Source organism: Neofelis nebulosa, chromosome 7 (genome assembly GCF_028018385.1).
Source record: "Neofelis nebulosa isolate mNeoNeb1 chromosome 7, mNeoNeb1.pri, whole genome shotgun sequence".
Lineage (NCBI taxonomy): Eukaryota > Metazoa > Chordata > Mammalia > Carnivora > Felidae > Neofelis > Neofelis nebulosa.
In genome coordinates, this window is record NC_080788.1 from 121,046,691 (window position 1) to 121,066,882 (window position 20,192).

The 20,192-nt window shown below is 42.0% G+C and overlaps 1 protein-coding gene and 1 long non-coding RNA gene across 2 annotated transcripts in view; one reads left to right on the forward strand and one right to left on the reverse strand.

Annotated features, from left to right (window-relative positions):
* Positions 1 to 9,756, reverse strand: part of LOC131517517 (uncharacterized) — a 37,293-nt gene extending 27,537 nt beyond the window's left edge. The window contains exons 1-2 of the long non-coding RNA XR_009264624.1: positions 9,621 to 9,756; positions 7,110 to 7,185 (exon numbers count right to left, since the gene is read on the reverse strand). This is a non-coding gene — a long non-coding RNA (uncharacterized LOC131517517). The remainder of the gene's footprint in view (positions 1 to 7,109; positions 7,186 to 9,620) is intronic.
* A 54-nt stretch (positions 9,757 to 9,810) lies between these two features.
* Positions 9,811 to 16,690, forward strand: EIF2B2 (eukaryotic translation initiation factor 2B subunit beta). The gene is made up of 8 exons (XM_058739711.1): positions 9,811 to 10,059; positions 10,178 to 10,298; positions 10,426 to 10,574; positions 11,441 to 11,604; positions 12,263 to 12,358; positions 13,335 to 13,472; positions 14,711 to 14,777; positions 16,026 to 16,690. The coding sequence occupies exons 1-8, from the start codon at positions 9,897 to 9,899 to the stop codon at positions 16,181 to 16,183; spliced, it is 1,056 nt and encodes a 351-aa protein (XP_058595694.1). The 5' UTR covers positions 9,811 to 9,896; the 3' UTR covers positions 16,184 to 16,690.
* Positions 16,691 to 20,192: the final 3,502 nt, after the last annotated feature.

The window sequence follows — 20,192 nt, forward strand, 5'->3', positions numbered from 1 at the left end:
GATGTAGTTTTTATTCTGGGTAGCTATTTGCACAGCCAAAACTCTACTACTATAGATTGGTGGTTTGTGAGGCAATTAGGGGTCTCTAATAAACCTGTAGTCATACTATCCAGAGAAAGCCACAGTTAATAGCTTGGTATATGTCACACATATATCCACACACACACCCATACCTGTATGTATGTATACACAAACATACAAGTATATACACAAATATATGATGTACATATGTGTGTAAATAAAGGTGTGCGTATGTGTGTATGTATATATATATATATATATATACATATATGAATAACATACAAATATTTAAAAAAATTTTTAACGGTTATTAATTTTGAGAGACAGAGAGACAGAGACAGAGCGCTAGCGGGGGAGGGGCAGAGAGAGAGACACACACACACAAAGAATCCGAAGCAAACTCCAGGCTCTGAGCTGTCAGCACAGAGCGCCGTGTGGGGCTCAAACTTGTGAACCATGAGATCATGACCTGAGCTGGTCAGCCACCCAGGCACCCCTAACATATAAATATTTTTAAGTGAAATTGAGAGCCTACCAAATACACTACTTTTGCGTCTTGCTTTTTTTGAAAAATTGTATTTTAGCACTGAGTCATTTAATAATTAGAGCAATGTAACATAATCCATTATAATTTTCTTTTAAAGATTTTATTTTTAATTTTTTTTTCAACTTTTTTTTTTTTATTTTTATTTTTGGGACAGAGAGAGACAGAGCATGAACGGGGGAGGGGCAGAGAGAGAGGGAGACACAGAATCGGAAACAGGCTCCAGGCTCCGAGCCATCAGCCCAGAGCCTGACGCGGGGCTCGAACTCACGGACCGGACCGCGAGATCGTGACCTGGCTGAATTCGGACGCTTAACCGACTGCGCCACCCAGGCGCCCCTAAAGATTTTATTTTTAAACAATCTCTACACCCAATGTAGGGCTAGAACTCACAACCCCAAGATGAAGAGTCGTGTGCTCCACTGAGTCAGCCAGGTGCCCTTATAATTTTCTTTTCTTTTTTTCAAATTTATTTTTATTTATTTATTTTAAAATAGGCTCCAAGGTCACGATCTCGCGGTCCGTGAGTTCGAGCCCCGCGTCAGGCTCTGGGCTGATGGCTCGGAGCCTGGAGCCTGTTTCCGATTCTGTGTCTCCCTCTCTCTCTGCCCCTCCCCTGGTCATGCTCTGTCTCTCTCTGTCCCAAAAATAAATAAAAAACGTTGAAAAAAAAAAATTAAAAAAAAAATAAAAAATAAAATAAAATAAAATAAAATAGGCTCCATGTCCAATGTGGGCCTTGAACTTACGACCCTGAGATCAAGAGTCACATGCTGTACCAAATGAGTCAGCCAGGCACCACTTTTATTTAGTTTTTGATAATTTTTTATTATAATTTTTTCTTTTTTTTAAGTTTATTTATTTATTTTGACAGAAAGAGAGAGGAGCATGAGCAGGGGAGGGGCAGAGACAGAGGAAGAGAGAGAGAGAGAGAGTGAGCCAGTCCCAAGCAGGTCCTGCACTGTCAGCGTGGAGCCCCATGTGGAGCTCCCACCCACAAACCGTGAAATCATGACCTGAACTGAAATCAAGAGTTGGATGCTCAACTGAGCCACCCAGGTGCCCCATTATTATAATTTTCTTTAAAAAAATTCTTTTTTAATGTTTATTTTTGAGAGAGACAGAGACAGAATGTGAGCAGGGGTGGGGCAGAGAGAGAGAGAGAGAGAGAGGGAGACACAGAATCTGAAGCAGGCTCCAGGCTCTGAGCTGTCAGCACAGAGTCAGATGCGGGGCTCAAACCCACGAATGGGGAGATCATGAACCTGAGCTGAAATCAGACATTCAACCGACTGAGCCACCCAGGAACCCCATTATAATCTTCTCTTTTTTTTTTTTTTTAATTTTTTAACATTTATTCATTTTTGAAAGGCAGAGAGAGACAGAGCACGAACAGGGCAAGGGGCAGAGAGAGAGGGAGACAGAATCCAAAGCAGGCTCCAGGCTTCCAAGCTGTCAGCACAGAGCCTGACGCGGGGCTCGAACTCACGGACCGCGAGATCACGCCCTGAGCCAAAGTCGGCCGCTTAACTGACTGAGCCACCCAGGTGCCCCTATAATCTTCTTTTAAACAGATATTTTTATTTTATAAATCCTGGTGTATAAAGTTTTTGTTAAACTATTTATTTCAAGATAATTGGAGATTTCATAGGAGACTGAAAGGAATGTACACCAAAGTCCCATGCACCCTTCCCCCTGCCTCCTCTGATGGTAACAACTCACACAACTATGGTACTGGATCAAAACCCAAATATTGACATTGATATAATCCATAGTTTTAGATTTCACCAGTTACACACGCACTCGTGTGTGTGTGTGTGTGTGTGTGTGTGTAGCTCTATGAAATGTTATCATGTGTAGCCTTGCATAATCATCCCCACAAGATGAAGAGACTCAACTGTACTATCCTTTGTGTCACTCCTTCATAGCTACCCCCCATCCCATGCCCCCACCCAATTCTAACCCCTGGCAATTACTAATCCATCCTTCATCTCTCTATATATGTTATTCCACGAATGCTACATAAACGGAATTATGCTTTATGTATACTTTTGAGATTGGCTTTTTTCACTCAGCATAAGTTCCTTGAGTTTCGTTTAAGTTGCTGGAGATATCAATAGTTTATTCCTTTTTATTGCCAAACCATATCCCATGCTATGGATTTGCCCCAGTTTGTTTAAACACTAACTAATGGAAGGACATTTAGGAAGTTTCTAGTTTTGGGCTATTATGAATAAAGCTACTATGAACATTCATGCTATTTAGATACAAGTGCTCATTTCTCTGGGATGAATGACCAAGAGTGCAATGGCTGGGTTGTATTATAAATCCATTTTTAGTTTTGAAAGGAATTGCCAAACTATCTAACAGAGTGACTGTAGGAACCCTACTTTTTAAACTTAACAATATGTCGTCAATAATTCTTATCATTAAGTATTTCTTATGTCATTAAATATTCTTCTAAAACATGTATGGCAATACATAATTTCCAAACCAATTTTTAAATTTTGGCTATTTAGGAATATTTCTGATTTTATGTTAAAAATAATAAAGTAAAAAGTGTTATTGTGGATAAATCTTTGGGCCTATTTCTGATTACCTCCCTAGGATAAATTTCTAGACTTAAACATACTAATTTAAAAAGCATGAATGAACATTTTAAAGTCTTTTGCTATGGTTTTTTTTTTTTCCAAATTGTCCTACTGAAAGCTGTTTCAATTTAAAATCCCACAGAAATAGGGGCACCTGGGTGGCTCAGTCGGTTAAGCGTCTGACTTTGGCTCAGGTCATGATCTCGCAGTCCGTGAGTTCGAGCCCCGTGTCGGGCTCTGTGCTGACTGCTCAGAGCCTAGAGCCTGTTTCAGATTCTGTGTCTCCCTCTCTCTCTCTGACCCTCTCTCATTCATGCACTGTCTCTCTCTGTCTCAAAAATAAATAAATGTTAAAAAATAAATAAATAAAATAAAATAAAATCCCACAGAAATATGTGAGAATTGGGCAAAGTTTTTAAAACTACTAATATTGCAACACAAATTACAAATGATTGGAATCTTTAATATATAAACACACCTTACAAATTAACCAGAAAAAGATTAAATACCCAATATCAAGATGCTTTGGGCTGTAAGTGACAGAAAACTCCATTCAAAATGTTATAGAGAAATGTACCATTTCATATAATAAGAAGTCTAAAGTTAGGGCAACTTCTGGCTTTGTCGATTTCACACAACAACTTTAATAAAAGGCACCATAGTACATAGACTAACAGGATAAGCACTGAAGCTATACTGTTGGATTAACATCTCAACTCTTCCACTTACTGGGTGTGTGACACTAAGCAAGTTACTTATCCTATTTATGCCTTAGATTCCTGTTTTGGAAATGGTTATATTAGTAGTATCTATCTCATAGGACTGCTGAAGGATGACAAGAGTTTATATATGTAAATTATCCATTAAGTGTTGATATTTTCAAGACCTTAGGTTCTTCCTGTTCTTCTGTTCTGACATCTTGGCATGTTAACTTAATCCTCATTCTTGAGACTTCATGGTCATTTAAGATAGCTGCAGTAATTCTAGGCATCATATTTCAGACAATCAGAGACTAAAGAGACTAAGGAGTCTTCTCCGTTACTTAAAAACAAAGAAACCTTTCCAGGGAGTCCCAAACAGATCTCCCTCATATTCTGCTGGCTAGAAAATGGGTTACCCAGCACCAACCGAAAGAAAGAAAGAAAGAAAGAAAGAAAGAAAGAAAGAAAGAAAGAAAGAAAGAAAGAAAGAAAGAAAGAGAGAGAAAAAGAATGGAATTGCCATGATTGGCTTAGGCCAATCAGGATTTACTCATAAGCTAAAACCACTTTCCCTGTGGGTAGAAACCAAAGAAAATCAGGCCTTTTAACAAAGAAGAAGAAAGAAATGGATGTCAGGTAGACAACCAGAATGTCTGTCATGTATCATATTAGAAAAATGGGCAAATCATATGCATTGAAACATGAAAAAAATGTTCATCTATATTAATGAGCAAAGAAATGCAAACTAAAAGGAGTTTTGTATTTTCTCTATCCATTTGACAATGATGAAAAAGAATGATAATCATCTACAACAGTAAAAATTCAATGCACCTAGGAATAATCTTACATAAGATGTGCAAGTCATACATGGAGAAAATTATAAAATTTTACTAAACATTAAAGAAGACCTAAATAAATGAAGATATACATCATATCCATAGATAGGAAGACTCAGTATCTTAAAGATGCCAATTCTCCTCAAATTAATTTAGAGATTCAAAGTAATTCCATGGAGAGGTTGCTTTTTTTTTTTTTTTTTTGAGGAATAGACAAATTGTTTCTAAAATATATATGAAAGAGCAAAGACCTAAAACTAGTTAAGAACCGTTTAAAGAAAGAAATATTGCAAGGGAATTTTTCTTACCAGAGAGCAAGACTTTTTATAAAATAAGACAAAAATGTGATATTAGGTCAGGGATATGCAAATTTAGCAATGGAACAAAATACAAAGCCCTCAAACAGACTCACACATTATAGATACTTGATATATTAGAGTGGTAGCATTGAAAATCAAGGGAAAAAGAATGGAAAAAGAAAATAAAACTGGATTCCCACCTTACTCCTTACATAGAAAACTTACGTGTAAATCCTTTTTTAAAATATTTATTTATTTTGAGAGAGAGGCAGAGAGAGAGGGAGAGACAGAATCCCAAGCAGGGTCTGTGCTGTCAGTGAAGAGCCTGATGAGGGGCTCTATCTCATGAACTTTGAGATCACGACCTGAGCCAAAATCAAAAGTCAGACCCTCATCTGTCTAAGCCACCCAGGCACTCCCAAAACTTACATGTAAATCTAAAATTTTAACTTATTTAGAAGAAAAAAAGCAAGAGATCATCTTCAAGCCTTTAAATTAGGGAAGGGTTTTTGTTTTGTTTTGTTTTTGAGAGAGAGAGAGCAAGCAAGTAGGGGAGAGGCAGAGAGGGGTGGGGGTGGGGGTGGGGGAATCCCAAGCAGGCTCTGCACTGTCAGCACAGAGCCCAACACAGGGCTTGATCTCACAAACCATGAGATCATGACCTGAGCCAAAATCAAGAGTTGAATGCTTAAGCGACTGAGCCACCCAGGCACCCCAGGGAAGGAGTTTTAAAATAAAATATGAAAAGCATTAACTACCTAAGACAAGGTTGATGCATTTGACCATATTTAAAATTGAGAACTCTGTTGAAAGACCTCTCAAAGTGAGTGAAATAACAAGCCATGAACTGAGAGAAGATATTTACAAAACAAATAACTGAAGAAGATTAGTATTCAAAATATATAAGAAACTCCCACAAGTCCATTTTAAAAAGATTTTTAAGAAAGTAGGCAAGGGACACAAACAGGTATTTCACAAAGGAGAAAGAAAAATACATGGCCAAGAAACATATGAAAAAATGAACAACCTCATTAGTAATCAGGAAAACAAATTAAGATCATAATGATGCATCCTTTTATGTCCACCTGATTCTCCCCAAATAAAATCACTGGTAGTACCAAGTGTTGCTAATAAGGTAGATCAGTTGGAACTCTTTAAGTCCTACTGGAGAGAGCATTCATTGATTTTTTATTTAAAAAAAATTTTTTTTAATGTTTATTTCTGAGACAGAGAGAGACAGACAGAGCATGAGCGGGGGAGGGGCAGACAGAGAGGGAGACACAGAATCCAAAGCAGGCTCCAGGCTCTGAGCTGTCAGCATTGAGCCCGAGGCGGGGCTCGAACTCACAAACCATGAGATCATGACCTGAGCCGAAGTGGGTCGCTCAACCGACTGAGCCACCCAGGTGCCCTGAAGATTTTGTCTTTTAAGCTTTTATTTTTTAGTAATCTCTACACCCAACGTGGGGCTCGAATGTACAACCCCAAGATCAAGAGTTGCATGCTCTACCAACTGAGCCACCCAGGCGCCCCGAGCATTCATTGATTTAACCACTTTGGAAGACTAGCGCTATTTGTAAAGTTGAATATTCACACAGTCTATGCTCCAGCTGTTCCACTTGCAGGCCAAAACATACACAAGAATATTTATAGTTTATATTCTCTCACTCCCCTAAAAAAGACTGGAAACACCCCAAATATCTGTTGAAAGAAAATGAATACATAGATTATGGTATGGTCACATGATGGGATACTAGGCAGCATTGCTAATGAAAGAGCTACAGATACACGTAACTACATCCATTTTAGGAATGTCGTATCAAGTGAAAAGAGCAAGTTGTAGAAAATTACATTATAATGTCATCTGCAAAAAAGTTAAAATCAGGTTGAACTAAACAATATGTTGTTTAGGGATTATAAATATACATTTTTTTAATAAAACAAAGCAATACCAGTCAAAATTTAGTGGTTATCCTTGGGTATGGGAGAAGACAGAGAAACGGGGTAAGAGTACACACATCGTCGACATGGTATAGGCAGTGTTTTAGGATTTTTTAAAAATATATATCACATACTTTTTAAAATTGTGGTTAAAATACAGGCAACATAAAATTTACCTAAGTCCTTTAAGTGTGCATCTCAGTGGCATTAATGTACATCCATCCTCCACCATCCATCTCTAGAACTGTTTTCCTGTTGTAAAACCAAAATTCTGTACCCATTAAATAATAACTTATGCCCCCATCCCACCCCTGAAAACCACCATTCTACTTATATTTAAGAATTTTAGTTCTTAAATTTAGAACTAAAGAAATTTAGTTCTTAAAGGGGGCGCCTGGGTGGCTCAGTCGGTTAAGCATCTGACTTCAGCTCAGGTCATGATCTCACACTCCGTGAGTTTGAGCCCCGCGTCCGTCTCTGTGCTGACCGCTCAGAGCCTGGAGCCCGCTTAAGATTCTGTGTCTCCCCCTCTCTTTGCCCCTCCCCTGCTCATGCTCTGTCTCTCTCTGTCTCAAAAATAAGTAAAAACATTAAAAAAATTAAAAAAAAAAGAATTTTAGTTTTTAATTTGGGAGATGAGTTCATGCATGTTCATTTTGTCATGCTTCATAACTTGCATATATATATATATATATATATAGACATGCTTTATCATGTCTGTGTTGTAGCATGGTAGTTTCATATATACATACATACACACACACACACACATATATAACACGCAACATATATTCTTTTGTATGTATACAATAGTACATGCCTTATTTTTTAATGGCTTGATGCCTGGAAAAATAAAGAACGACAATATCCAAAATTGGCCAGATCATGATAAGTGATATCATGATAGGTGATAACAAGCATGTAAATTGGTACAATTTTTAGGACAGTTTAAACTTAACACAAATAGGGGCGCCTGGGTGGCTCGGTCAGTTAAGCGTCCGACTTCGGTTCAGGTCATGATCTCACGGTCCGTGAGTTTGAGCCCCGTGTAGGGCTCTGTGCTGACAGCTTAGAGCCTGGAGCCCGTTTCAGATTCTGTGTCTCCCTCTCTCTCTCTGCCCCTCCCCTGTTCATACTCTGTCTCTGTCTCAAAAATAAATAAACGTTAAGAAAAAATTTTTTAACTTAACACAAATAAAATTGACAAATATATTATGGCTTTTGGGAGTTATGGTGTTTCAATTTTGGTTTCTAATTATTCATTGCTAGTATATAGAAACAAGATTCATTTTTGCGTGTTGACCTTACATCCTTGCTAAATTCACTTATTCACTCTTGGGTTTTTTTTTTTTTTGGTCATTGTTGATTATTTGGATTTGCTGTGTGGACAATGATGTCTTCTGTGAATAGGGGCAGTTTTCTCTCTAGTCTGTATGTTTTTAAACTTTCTTTCTCTTACCTTACTGCACTGCCTAGAACTTTGACTATAATATTAAATAGGAGTTGTGAGAGTGGACATCCTTGCCTTATTTCTGATCTTAGAAAGAAATCATTCTTTCACCTTAAAGTATGATGTTACGTGCAGGCTCTTGTGGATATTCTTTAGCAAGGTGAAGAAGTTCCCTTCTATTCCTAGTTCTCTGAGAGTTTTTTTTTTTTTTTTAATTCAATGGCTGTTGAATTTTGTCAAATGCTTCTTGCATCAATAGATCTGATCTGATCATGTGGTTTCACTTTTTATATTGTTAATATGGTTGTTAAATAATGATTAATTTTCAAACATTAAAAGAGCTTTGCATCCCGGGTTTAAATTCTATTTGGTAATTATTAATCTTTTTATTCATTGCTGGATTTGATTTGTTAATATTTTGTTACAGATTTTGCATCTGTGTTTGTGAGGGATACTGGTCTGTAGTTTTCTTGTACTCTCTTTGTCTGATTTTGGTATCGATGTATCTTTTTGGATGGCAATATGTCAATTGTAACAAATGTCTTAGAAAATGAGTTTGCCCAAAGATCCTAAGAACTTATCTTAAGGAAACAGAGCTGCTCATGACACGCAGACTTTAGATTCAGATAGTTGGTAGATTTGAACACGAATGCGTCCCCTTACCAACTGCTTGAATTTTGTGGCCGTTTTCTATCCTGTAAAATGCGGATAAGAGGACCTACCTCACAGATTGCAGTAGATAATTCACACACAGTGCCCAACACATAGTAAACTTGAAGTCAATAATAGCTCTCGGTATTATGTTATACTCTCTAGCCTATCTGGAAGGACATCATCTTTGCTCCCATATAAAGCTCCCACTTTGAACCTCCTTATTGGTGAGTATTCGGTCTCTTCATCCTTGACCCCTGCCTCACAATAAGTGTGTGAGGCGATGGGAATGCAAAGGTAAAAAAGGAACGGTCCCTGCTCTCAGGGAGCTGAATCTATTAGACACAAGTGCAAACGAACCAGTTTTATGCAGTGTAACAGCATTATAATAGAGCATCTGCCCTAGGTGTAGCGGGTCCCGGACGCGCACTCTCAGCGCGAGTCAACTGGAGCTTAGGGATCAGGAGGGAGGGCGGGTGGCAACTTTCACAGCACAGCCTCGGGTCGTTGAGGGGAGTGGGAGCGCCGAGACCAGCTGTTTCTATAGCAACAGAACTAGCCACCCATTCGGGGCCTCCCAGCTCACCTCTGTCCAACTTCGTAGGAGCTGCGAACGGCCACTTCCGTTCCTCCAGTCTCGGAGGCTCGCGGACGCTCCGCCGTAAATGAGCAACTCGAGTTCCTAGTCTCTGATTGGCTCAGGCAGATGGAAGGGGTGGGCTGTGGCATGGAGGGGCGTGGCCTGCGGTCCGTGAAGCCGGAGTTTTCCTCGCGGAGCGGAAGCCGACTTCACCCGCCCCGGAAGTGCAACGATCGAGGTTGTACAGGTGCGGATTTCGCCGGCGAGGCGGCTCTTTTCGAGATGCCGGGAGCCGCAGCCAATGGCTCGGAGTTGTACGAGAGCATCGAGAGTTTCGTGGAGGCCCTGAAGCGGGGCGGCGGGCGGCGCAGCTCCGAGGACATGGCTCGGGAGACCCTGGGGCTGCTGCGCCGGATCATTACGGACCACCGCTGGAGCAATGCAGGTGAGGCAGGTCTATTCTGTCGCGTCCCTCGTCACTATCCGTTCCCGATCCCCAGGCGGAAAGTCGCCCAGGCCTCATCGTGCTCGTGCCCTCTCACGCTCTGTTCCTCGGACTGCAGGGGAGCTGATGGAACTGATTCGCCGAGAGGGCCAGAGGATGACAGCCGCGCAGCCCTCAGAGACCACAGTGGGCAACATGGTGCGGAGAGTGCTCAGGATCATCCGGGAGGAGTATGGCAGGTCAGCACGTGGGCCTTTTTGCACGAGCTCCGCCCTTTGCTTGGAGCCTTTAGTGGTGAGCAGGCCCTGTTGCTTCAAAGAGTACACCTCAGCCCACCTCCCTCTTTGCCTCTTGTTGCCTCCGTAGACTCCATGGACGCAGCGATGAGAGCGATCAGCAGGAGTCCTTGCACAAACTCTTGACATCCGAAGGCCTGAGCGAGGATTTCAGCTTCCATTACGCCCAACTCCAATCCAACATCATCGAGGCAATTAATGAGCTGCTTGTGGAACTGGGTAAGAGTCCTGATCCCGGGTGTCAGGACAGGTTACAGGCAGATGAAGGAAGAGAAGACCCTGAAAGTTGTTCATCAGCAGAGATGGGAGATCGCCAGTTATGCTGTTCTCAGCCTTGTCCTCCATCCTGACTAAGAGGAAGGTTTGGAGCAGGACTAAGATAACCCTCCCTACATTTCTTTACAGACCAGCCCTTTATAGATTGCTGCAGAAGCTGTTAGGACAGAGCTTTATTTTCGTTTTAAAGATGAACTCCCTAAAACCACAGGTGGTAGACTTCACTAAACTTCTTCTTGAATTTTTATGCACACACGCACCACCTCCATTCCTCTTGTCTTTGTGACCTGGGAGATCTGCAGATATTCATTACAATCAGAATTCCCCAAGGAAGGAAGAAGCTGGGTCTGTGTATCTGGAGCTGCTGCTTCCAAATTGCTCCCCTTTTTTCTTCTGTGGCCTCCTCAGGTGGAGGTGTTGTGGCCACCTTTTGGAGGAGGAGTCCCTTTAGGGGGAAAACTGTTTACCCCACGCTCAGCATTTTATGATTTCCCCAATTGGACCCTTTTTTTTTTTTTTTTGCCTGAATTCAGTGTCTTCAAAATCAATTGTAAGGAGCTGGTGTTGTGTGTGGCCAGGGCAGGGTTGGGGGTTTAAGTGGATGAGTTGGGGGTTCTACTGGGAAAGAGGGTAGACTGCGAACTTAGGAGGTAGAAGATCCCAGAGGAATGGGGCTTTTAAGAAGAAGTGACCTTCATATTAAGTCCATTTACCCTGTGTTACCAGGGTCCACTAGGTGGGCACCTGTCTCTTTCATGTTGTAGCACGGTGGTTTCATATTTTCCTTGCAAAACTGACTGTTCTTGCAGAAGGGACAACAGAGAACATTGCAGCCCAGGCTCTGGAGCACATCCACTCCAATGAGGTGATCATGACCATTGGCTTCTCCCGAACAGTAGAAGCCTTCCTCAAAGAGGCGGCCCGAAAGAGGAAATTCCATGTCATTGTGGCAGAATGTGCTCCTTTCTGTCAGGTAGGGGGGAGGCGGGGGCTTCTGGAGTTGCTAAGAAAAATGAAAACTGAGGAGGGAGTCAAGAAGTGATAGATGGGCTCCGTGCTATCTTTGAATTGATAAGCAAGACGTTGAGAAGATAAAGTAAAATAAAACATTAAGGGAATTTTCAAGTTGTTCATCCTGTCAACACTCTTCAACATTGGTTTGGGAGGCTTAGGTGAAATTCTGGGTTCAAGAAAAGAAATATATTGGTTCTTTTGGGAATCAAAATAGGGTAAATTACCTTGGGGATGACTGATGCTTGGCCTGACCGCACTCTATCCCTACGTAAATAATAGGTCTTTCAAAAGGAACTATGTAAGGATGCAGGATGTTGTAAAGGAACGAGCCAGGACCTATCCTGTCAGCTCTGCCCAATTATACACGCGAGCAGTATTTCCAGTTTTGTGGCTGCTCTAATGCTCCTGTGGAGAATTCAACATTTATTAGCTTCTCCTGGGCTTCCCTGCAATGTACCACAGAATACCGACCACGGGCAGAAAAAGGAGTTATCTGGAGGCAGTTGTGTGTCGGCTGTGCTCAGTATCACAGAATTCTCCAGATCCAGTTCCATTGGAGATGCCTTCCACTCTCTCTCACTCTCTCTCATAATGTCAGCCTTTCTGTCCTATTGCAGGGTCACGAAATGGCAGTCAATTTGTCCAAAGCAGGTATTGAGACAACTGTCATGACTGATGCCGCCATTTTTGCTGTTATGTCAAGAGTCAACAAGGTGGGTATATTTGGACTTATATTAAATTCATGAAGACTGTACTTCTAAAATACTGATTTTTCCCCCCTCCCTCCTATAATATCTATGAGGAAAGAAAGTTTCTAACACCTTTTGAAAGTACATATTTGGGCCTTTTTAATATATTAACTGAATTTCTTTTTCTTCTATCTGTATCATTGTTCCTCACTTAGAGTAGCTTCTTTTTGTTGTCTTTGTTTTAAAGATTTTATTTATTTTAATTTTTTTTTAATGTTTTTATTTATTTTTGAGACAGAGACAGAGCATGAGCAGGGGTGGGGCAGAGAGAGAGAGGGAGACACAGAATCTAAAGCAGGCTCCAGGCTCTGAGCTGTCAGCACAGAGCCCGACGCAGGGCTTGAACTCTTGGGCTGTGAGATTATGACCTGAGCTGAAGTCGGACGCTCAACCGACTGAGCCACCCAGGCGTCCCAAAAGATTTTATTTTTTAAAGCAATCTCTACACCCAGTGTGGGGCTCGAACTCACAACCCCAAGATCAAGAGTCATGATCTACATGCTCTACAACTGAGCCAGCCGGGCACCTCAGAGTAGTTTCTTTTTGGTGAAAGCATTGAAGAGAATGAAATAGGGCTAAGCTAAGCATGGCACTGCTAGGGATTGGGTAGAGGGTCCCTGCTTTCTGAGCAGAGAGCTTGGCAGTGGTGGATGATGAATAGAAAGGCTTCTGGCTTCTCAGGAGCTGTGACATAGAGATCCTAGAAGACAGGGCTAAGAGCAGGAGGTGGTACAGCTTCCGGTCACAAACTATATTCATTCTTTGGGAAGCCACTTTTGAGCTAGAACTCATGGTCCTTAGTCTAGAATCCCTTTTCCTTTACGGCTGTGTGACCCTCACGATGTCAAGATGGAGGCCTGGGCATTCAGCCTATTGTGCCCAATGGCCTATTTAAGGTTGTATCTCTAGGATGACTCACATTTTGCTTCCTGTTCCAAAGGTGATCATTGGCACAAAGACCATCCTGGCCAATGGTGCCCTGAGAGCTGTGACGGGAACTCACACTCTAGCACTGGCAGCAAAACACCATTCCACCCCGCTCATCGTTTGTGCTCCCATGTTCAAGCTTTCCCCACAGGTACGTCTGTCTGTCTGTAGCCAACAGAAAGAAGGAAGCCAAAGTGTAGGCTTGATCTCCAGGCCTTCAACCTGCTTACTCTGGGGCTTCTCTTTATCTGTGTTTACTAAATGGATTAGACCCAGTAGAGGCTGGAAAAAGCCACAAAAGTCTTGAACCAGGAAAAAAATTGATAGTTTTTTTTTTTTTTAATTCCTTTTTTTTTAATGTTCATTTATTTTGAGAGAGAGCACGTGTGCGAGCAGGGGAGGGGCAGAGAGAGAGGGAGAGAGAATCCCAGGCTGAAAGTGCAGAGCCAGATGTGGGGCTCAAACTCATGAACTGTGAGATCGTGACCTGAGCTGAAATCAAGAATCGGACACTCAACCGACTGAGTCCCCCAGGCGCCCCCCAAAAATTGATAGTATAATTATCTTATCAGCTTTGAAAAGTCAAAATTGTAAGGTCAGGGTAGTACATAGTTGGGGAAGGCCCTTTGTTTCCACTGCCACCATTCCCCATCACCCTGACCATTTCTGAAAATGCCAAACAAGTTGAAACTAGGAACATAGAATCGGTTTTATTTGTCATAGTTGGAGGGACGTTCCTCTGTAGCTTGAATACAAACAGTATTACAAAATGAAGAGTTATTTCATTAGCAATAGAAGCTATTTGTAGGTCTCTTTTTTAAATTGAGGTGAATTTCACATAACATACAATTAGCCAGTTTTAAATGTACAGTTCAGGGGCACTTACTACATTCACAACATTGTGCAACTACCACTCTCTGGTTCCAGACCTTCATCATCCCGGCAAAACACTCTGTACCCGTTACATAATCACTCCCTATTGCCTCCTCTCCCCATCTCCTAGGAATCACTAATCTGTTTTCTGTCTCTGTGGCTTTGCCTGTTTTGGATATTTCATATAAAAGAAATCATACAATGTGTGCCTTTTGTTTCTGACATCTTTCACTTCGCATGATGTTTTCAAGGTTTCTAGCTATAGCACAGCTCTTTGTTTCTTTCTGTGGCTGAATGATACTCTCTTGCATGGATATACCACAGTTTATTTATCCATTCACCCCCTTGGGTAGTTGGGTTGTTCAGCCTTTGGTTTTAGTGAATAATGGTCCTGGAAGCATTTGTGTGCAAGCTTCTTTGTGGACATAAGATTTTTATTTCCCTTGGGTATGTACGTAGAAGTGGAATTTGCTAGGTCTGTCTCACTCTTTTTTTTTTTTTTTTTCCCTTATCTAGTTCCCCAATGAAGAAGATTCATTTCACAAGTTTGTGGCCCCTGAAGAAGTTCTGCCTTTCACAGAAGGTACAGAAGGGTGTGTGTGTGTGTGTGTGTGTGTGTGTGTGTGCGCGCGCGCATGTGTGTTTGGGTCCTTTTGCTTTTGTTTTGGTAGTCAGTCAGGGGTGAATGCTGCCAGGTTGTGTTTTTTTTATCATACTTCTTGTGGAGACTTCTCTTTAGTGTCTTAGAGTGCATGGGGACCTGATCATTTTGTTCTGGGACTAATATATTCAACGGAGTATTGGGGTCATGGTGGGTTGGATCACCCAGCATTGACTGAGTTTGGCTTTGCACATTGCTTGACAGAGGCAACAACCGAATGGGAAAATAGCCTTGTTTTTCAGTTGCTGTAGGGAGTCGTTTTGGTGACGTGAATGGCAAAGGAAGTAGGCTCCAAAATGTTCCTACTATAAAACTTGCCTGTAATCTTTGTGCGTTGGGGTCCTTTTCTGTGACTTCTGAATGTAGCAGCTGTGGTCAGTGAGCCTGCCACCTCATCAACATCACATGGCCTTAAACACCATCTGAGAGCAAAGCAAGTGCTTGGGCTACAGTTCTTCTTAGAAGTTGAATAACTTCATTTATTTACACATTCGTTCTTTCAAGAATTATTTTATGTATGTATCCACTATGTATCCAGCACTACGCTAGCAACTAGGGATGTAAAAATGAACAACAAATAGGTCCTGCTCCCACAGAGCTTACGTTCTGTTGCAGAAGATAGACAAGAAAACGTCAGGTCATGAGATGTTTTGGGAAGAGAACAAAGAAGGATGATGTGATTGGAAGGTGGTTGGAGACTATGTTAGTTTGGGGAGGGTCTTAATGAGGGGACATTTCAGCTGAGTCCAGAATGAATAGACCCCACCGTGTGAAGATCAAGGAAAGAGTCTTCCAGGCATTGGTACAAAGGGCCTGAGTTAGGTCCCTGCTTACCAGTTGGAACCAGATGGCCATTATGGCTGGAGAGGAACGAGCACGAGGGAGAGTGGGATGAATTATAATTAGTGTAGTGCAGCGGGGAGGGGCTAGATCTTGAGGGCTGCTATCCCAAGCTGGAATTCTGTTCTAAGGGCTATGCAAAGGCATTGGAGAGTTTTAAGCAGGGAGTGGTATGGTCTGAAGTCCTCTCTTCTGGTTTGCACTCTGCTGCAGCTTCCCGAGGGGTAGCGAGTATGCCTGCATTATTGAGCCTAGAATCTATACGCTACCTGGTTATTAGAGCAGGATCCTCAGTTTTATCTTTGGCATGTGTGATTGATTGCCTTTCAGGGGACATTCTGGAGAAGGTCAGCGTTCACTGCCCCGTGTTTGACTACGTCCCCCCAGAGCTCATTACCCTCTTTATCTCCAACATTGGTGGGAATGCGCCTTCCTACATCTACCGCTTGATGAGTGAACTCTACCATCCTGATGATCATGTCCTATGACCACCATTCATTCTAAGCAGAAGCTGCTTAGCCAGATATGGAATGGAGAGGGACTTCAGTGCGACTGCTGAAAATCAAGTCCTTGTAATGGGGAGTGAACTGGAGCCAACCTAAAAAACTTAATACCGTTTCCTGCCTTTTTAGGCATCCCATACCAAGGACACACATTCAGGTCTGTCTTCTTGCCTTTCTGATCTTAACAGCAGCAGCGGGCCTTGACCTATTAATTTTGTAGCCTCTTGGGGCGCCTGGCTGGCCGTCGGTAGAGCGTGCGACTCTTGATGCTAGGGTTATGAGCTCTGTTCCCACGCTGGGCACAGTTTACTGTAAAAATTTGTTCTTTGGAACCTCTTAGAGACCTGGGGAGTCTGTTTTAGGAACTTAAACTTTCTGGTTCAGTGGGGCGTTAAACATAACACTGAAGACCTTGATGGGATATAGGTTTTTGCCCAGAAATGGCTACCACACCTTTTCCTGGGCTGTGCCAATAAAAGCTGCTTGAAGATTCCTGAGTTGGTTTATTTATTGTTCTGCTCTGAACTGCCTGAAACAGCAGCAGCAGCAGAGCCCTTTTTGTGCTTTGATAGAGGGCTGTAATTAGAGGGAACCGGCTAAGACAGAAATGCAAATGAAAGTATTTACAGTTTCCTTACTAATTCACTGGCAGTGGTCCCAAACAACTTGTTAGTAATCGAAGAGAGTGGCTCCAAAACCTCTCCGAATCATCAGGGAGCTTAAGAAAATGTACCATCTTGGGCTCTATCCCGGACCTACTACATCTGATCTCCGGGATGGCACCTGGGAATCCGCTTAAAGCTTCCTAGAAAAGGACCCTCTTGTGTACTGTTAATAGGATTGTACGCTGGTACCTTTCGAGAGCAATTCTGAACGTGCATTTCTCAAATTATTTGTACAAGCACATGGAGATATAGAGAAGAATACTTATCACTGTAGCAGCTGTAATGTCACAGCCTAAGTGTCCAGCAATAGCATTTTGTATTCTGTTAATTAAAAACAAGGAAGGTTTTTAAACATGACATACTGTGGAACATTATGTATACACCGCAGTAGAAGTTTCAAAAGAGTGGCTTAAGGGCAGTGTTTGGGTTAAGGACATTTTGGCTGGCTCACCCTGTATTTAATTTGAATTAGTTACCAATAATTAAAAATGTGAAAATAGGGGCTCCTGGGTGGCTCAGTCGGTTAAGCGGCCAACTTAGGCTCAGGGCAGGATCTCGCCGTTGGTGACTTTGAGCCCCACATCAGGCTCTGTGCTGACAGCTCAGAGCCTGGAACCTGCTTCAGATTTTGTGTTTCCCTCTCTCTCTCTGCCCCTCCCCTGCTCATACTCTGTCTCTGTCTCTCAACAATAAATAAATGTTAAAAAATTTTTAAAAAATAAATAAAAATGTGAAAATAAAGTAGAATAATAAAAATGTGAAGATCACATACTAAAATTCAGATTTCTTGCTTCTCTTGGAAACTCCGCAGCTTTGGCAATTTTGCGCCCACGTTCCCAAATGGCAGCAGTTGGCTACACTTGAGCAGCTTCTGACTCCATTAAATGGAAAACCTCCTTTTCTGCAGTTCCTCCCCGGTCCGTGTAACTCATGTTATCTGCCTGACCCCTAGAGGCATTTGATCCGTGAGGCTTGTGTTAAAAGAATGGGACAGATTCGGAAGGAAGTCCATTTAATGTTGTTAATTAAAGACAAGCTGGGGAAAAGTCAAGCTGCCGAGCAGTATGCATAATATGACCTTTTACTTCATTAAAACAAAACAATATGTACATGCAATAGGATAAAAGTCTGGAAGAATACTACCAAACAGTGGCAAGCTGGAGGATATCTTCTAATTTTTAGTAGGTTCATATATTATTTCCATTTTTTATGTGTTCTACTTTAGTACTTACCTTTTCAGAAAGTCTCCCCAGGTAATCCAGATGATCCGCCATGTTTGGGAACCACTGGCCCAGAGCAGAGGTCCCGGGCAGACTTGAGCATACCGCGGAACCCCCCGAGATGCTGGTCCCAGGCCAGCTTCCTGTCTCCTGCGGCACTGTCTGTGGGGTGGAGGGAGGGAGCACCAGGAGTCTGCATGTTTAACAAGCACCCTAAGGATATGAACAGGTGATTTGATAACCACACTTCGGTAAACACTGGCCAGAGGTAGGTTATGAGGGGAAGGCCTCTGCATCAACTTGAGATAGATGTTTGCCTTAGGGCTCTTGTCTTCCCTGAAAGAGGGAGAAAACAAGATTGAAGAGGTTTAGTCTGAAAGACCGGCCTAAAAGCTCTGACTCAGAAGAGGCTGACTCACTCAGGCCTCAGTCTGTCAGTTCTTTTCCTTAAAGCATCTAAGACCCCGTGCTTTCTCAGTGAAGTGGCTTATAGCTACCAATTACGAGCAATTGTCTCCTCTGAAGGCACCAATTCTAACAGCAATCCACTTGGGTACATACAACTGTGTGGTCTGGAGTAAAAGGAGTGAGTCAAGGAACTTAAATCTGTTTCTGGTCTAAAAATGCTTTATGATACTTGTCCTTTGTGCGTCCTAGTCTCTGGGTCTAAAATTAGCACCCACATTCTTCCCAGGCATAAGTGAGATGGATGAAGGTTCCAAGGGTAGTTTTGGTCAACTTTTAAAGTGCCTGGGACAGAAGAACTGCACCAATGCATGCTCTTCGGGCTCTTTAGGACCTCAATTAAGCAAGTCCCACAAAGCTATTTATATGCCTCATTTTTCTATTTCTCTCTCTCCTCTCTTCGACTGGAGGAGGAGTAAATATTGGAAAGGGGAGAACCTTATCTGAACAGGGAGAGACAAGCCCCATGTCAACTTCCTACCTCTCGGCCTTTGTGTCTGTCTGCCTTTGCCAGCAGGACCCGGAAGCTAAGGACAAAAACTTGTAGCTGTAGCTTGAAAAGAATTAATAGAAAGAGGATTCCATGGATGTGAAAGTCCTCCTGAATACGCCAAATAAACCAAGTTAGATAACTTACTCAATACAGTTTGTAAAGACACTTTTCCCACGGTTTATATCTTCCAATTTAGGCGGAGGGCAGGAGAGGCACAACTCTTGGAACTCAAATCAGGAACAGAAATTCCTAATTTAGCCTCAGAAGTCTCTGAAAAACACTCCACCAAGGAAAACTTAAGTGTAAAGTGATACCTCAAAGAAATAAATGCGGGTATGGGTAGGATCGTACGTTTCACAGATGTGCTTCACAACCATTTCTCAAGGCAATCTGTTGGCTCAGTCTCTGGGTTAACGAAGGCCACCAGTCCTGTGGCTCCATCATCGGGCTACGTGATTCTATAACATATGTGGAACTCAGGACATCAGAACTGTTTTTGCTATATGGTACAGATGGTGACGTAATTATTGTAAAGGCCCCATACTATCCACCTGTCCTCGCAAAAACTCCCTCTGCAGACATCCACCTAGTTGACACAAAGGAGCTATTCTGAAATGTGGTTTGGAAGTGTTTTCTATCTGGCCTACTTTGCTTTGAATTATTCTTTCATTCACCAAACAGCTGTTCCAGGTTATTGTGCAATGGCTAAGCAATTATTATTAATAAAGAGCTTATAGTCTAAGCTTTCAGTCTTCTGCACAACACTCACACAATGGAGGGCAGCCTTTGAGCCTGACCACACTGGCAACAGTGATTGCTTGCTTGATGTTTATATTAAATACCAAGCTGAAGAGGAGACTTTCAGTAGTGTTTTTTCAGGCATGTTACATTTAGAATTAAGACCTGCCTAGAGAAGAAGGAAGCTGCTTAAAAACTTGACAAGATTCCTAAAATTCGTAACTTCTATGCAAAACTGCAGTTTACTATAAAAGAGAGGTGATAAAATACCTTGAATAATAACGATACACTAATATAGCAGTAGCTAACTCCAACTCCAAACCATCTTTTTTTTTTTTTTTTTGGCCAGGGTAGGGGTGGGTGGCAACCACCACTGCATATGCCTTACTTTTGTGGTAAATAAGAACAAGTTG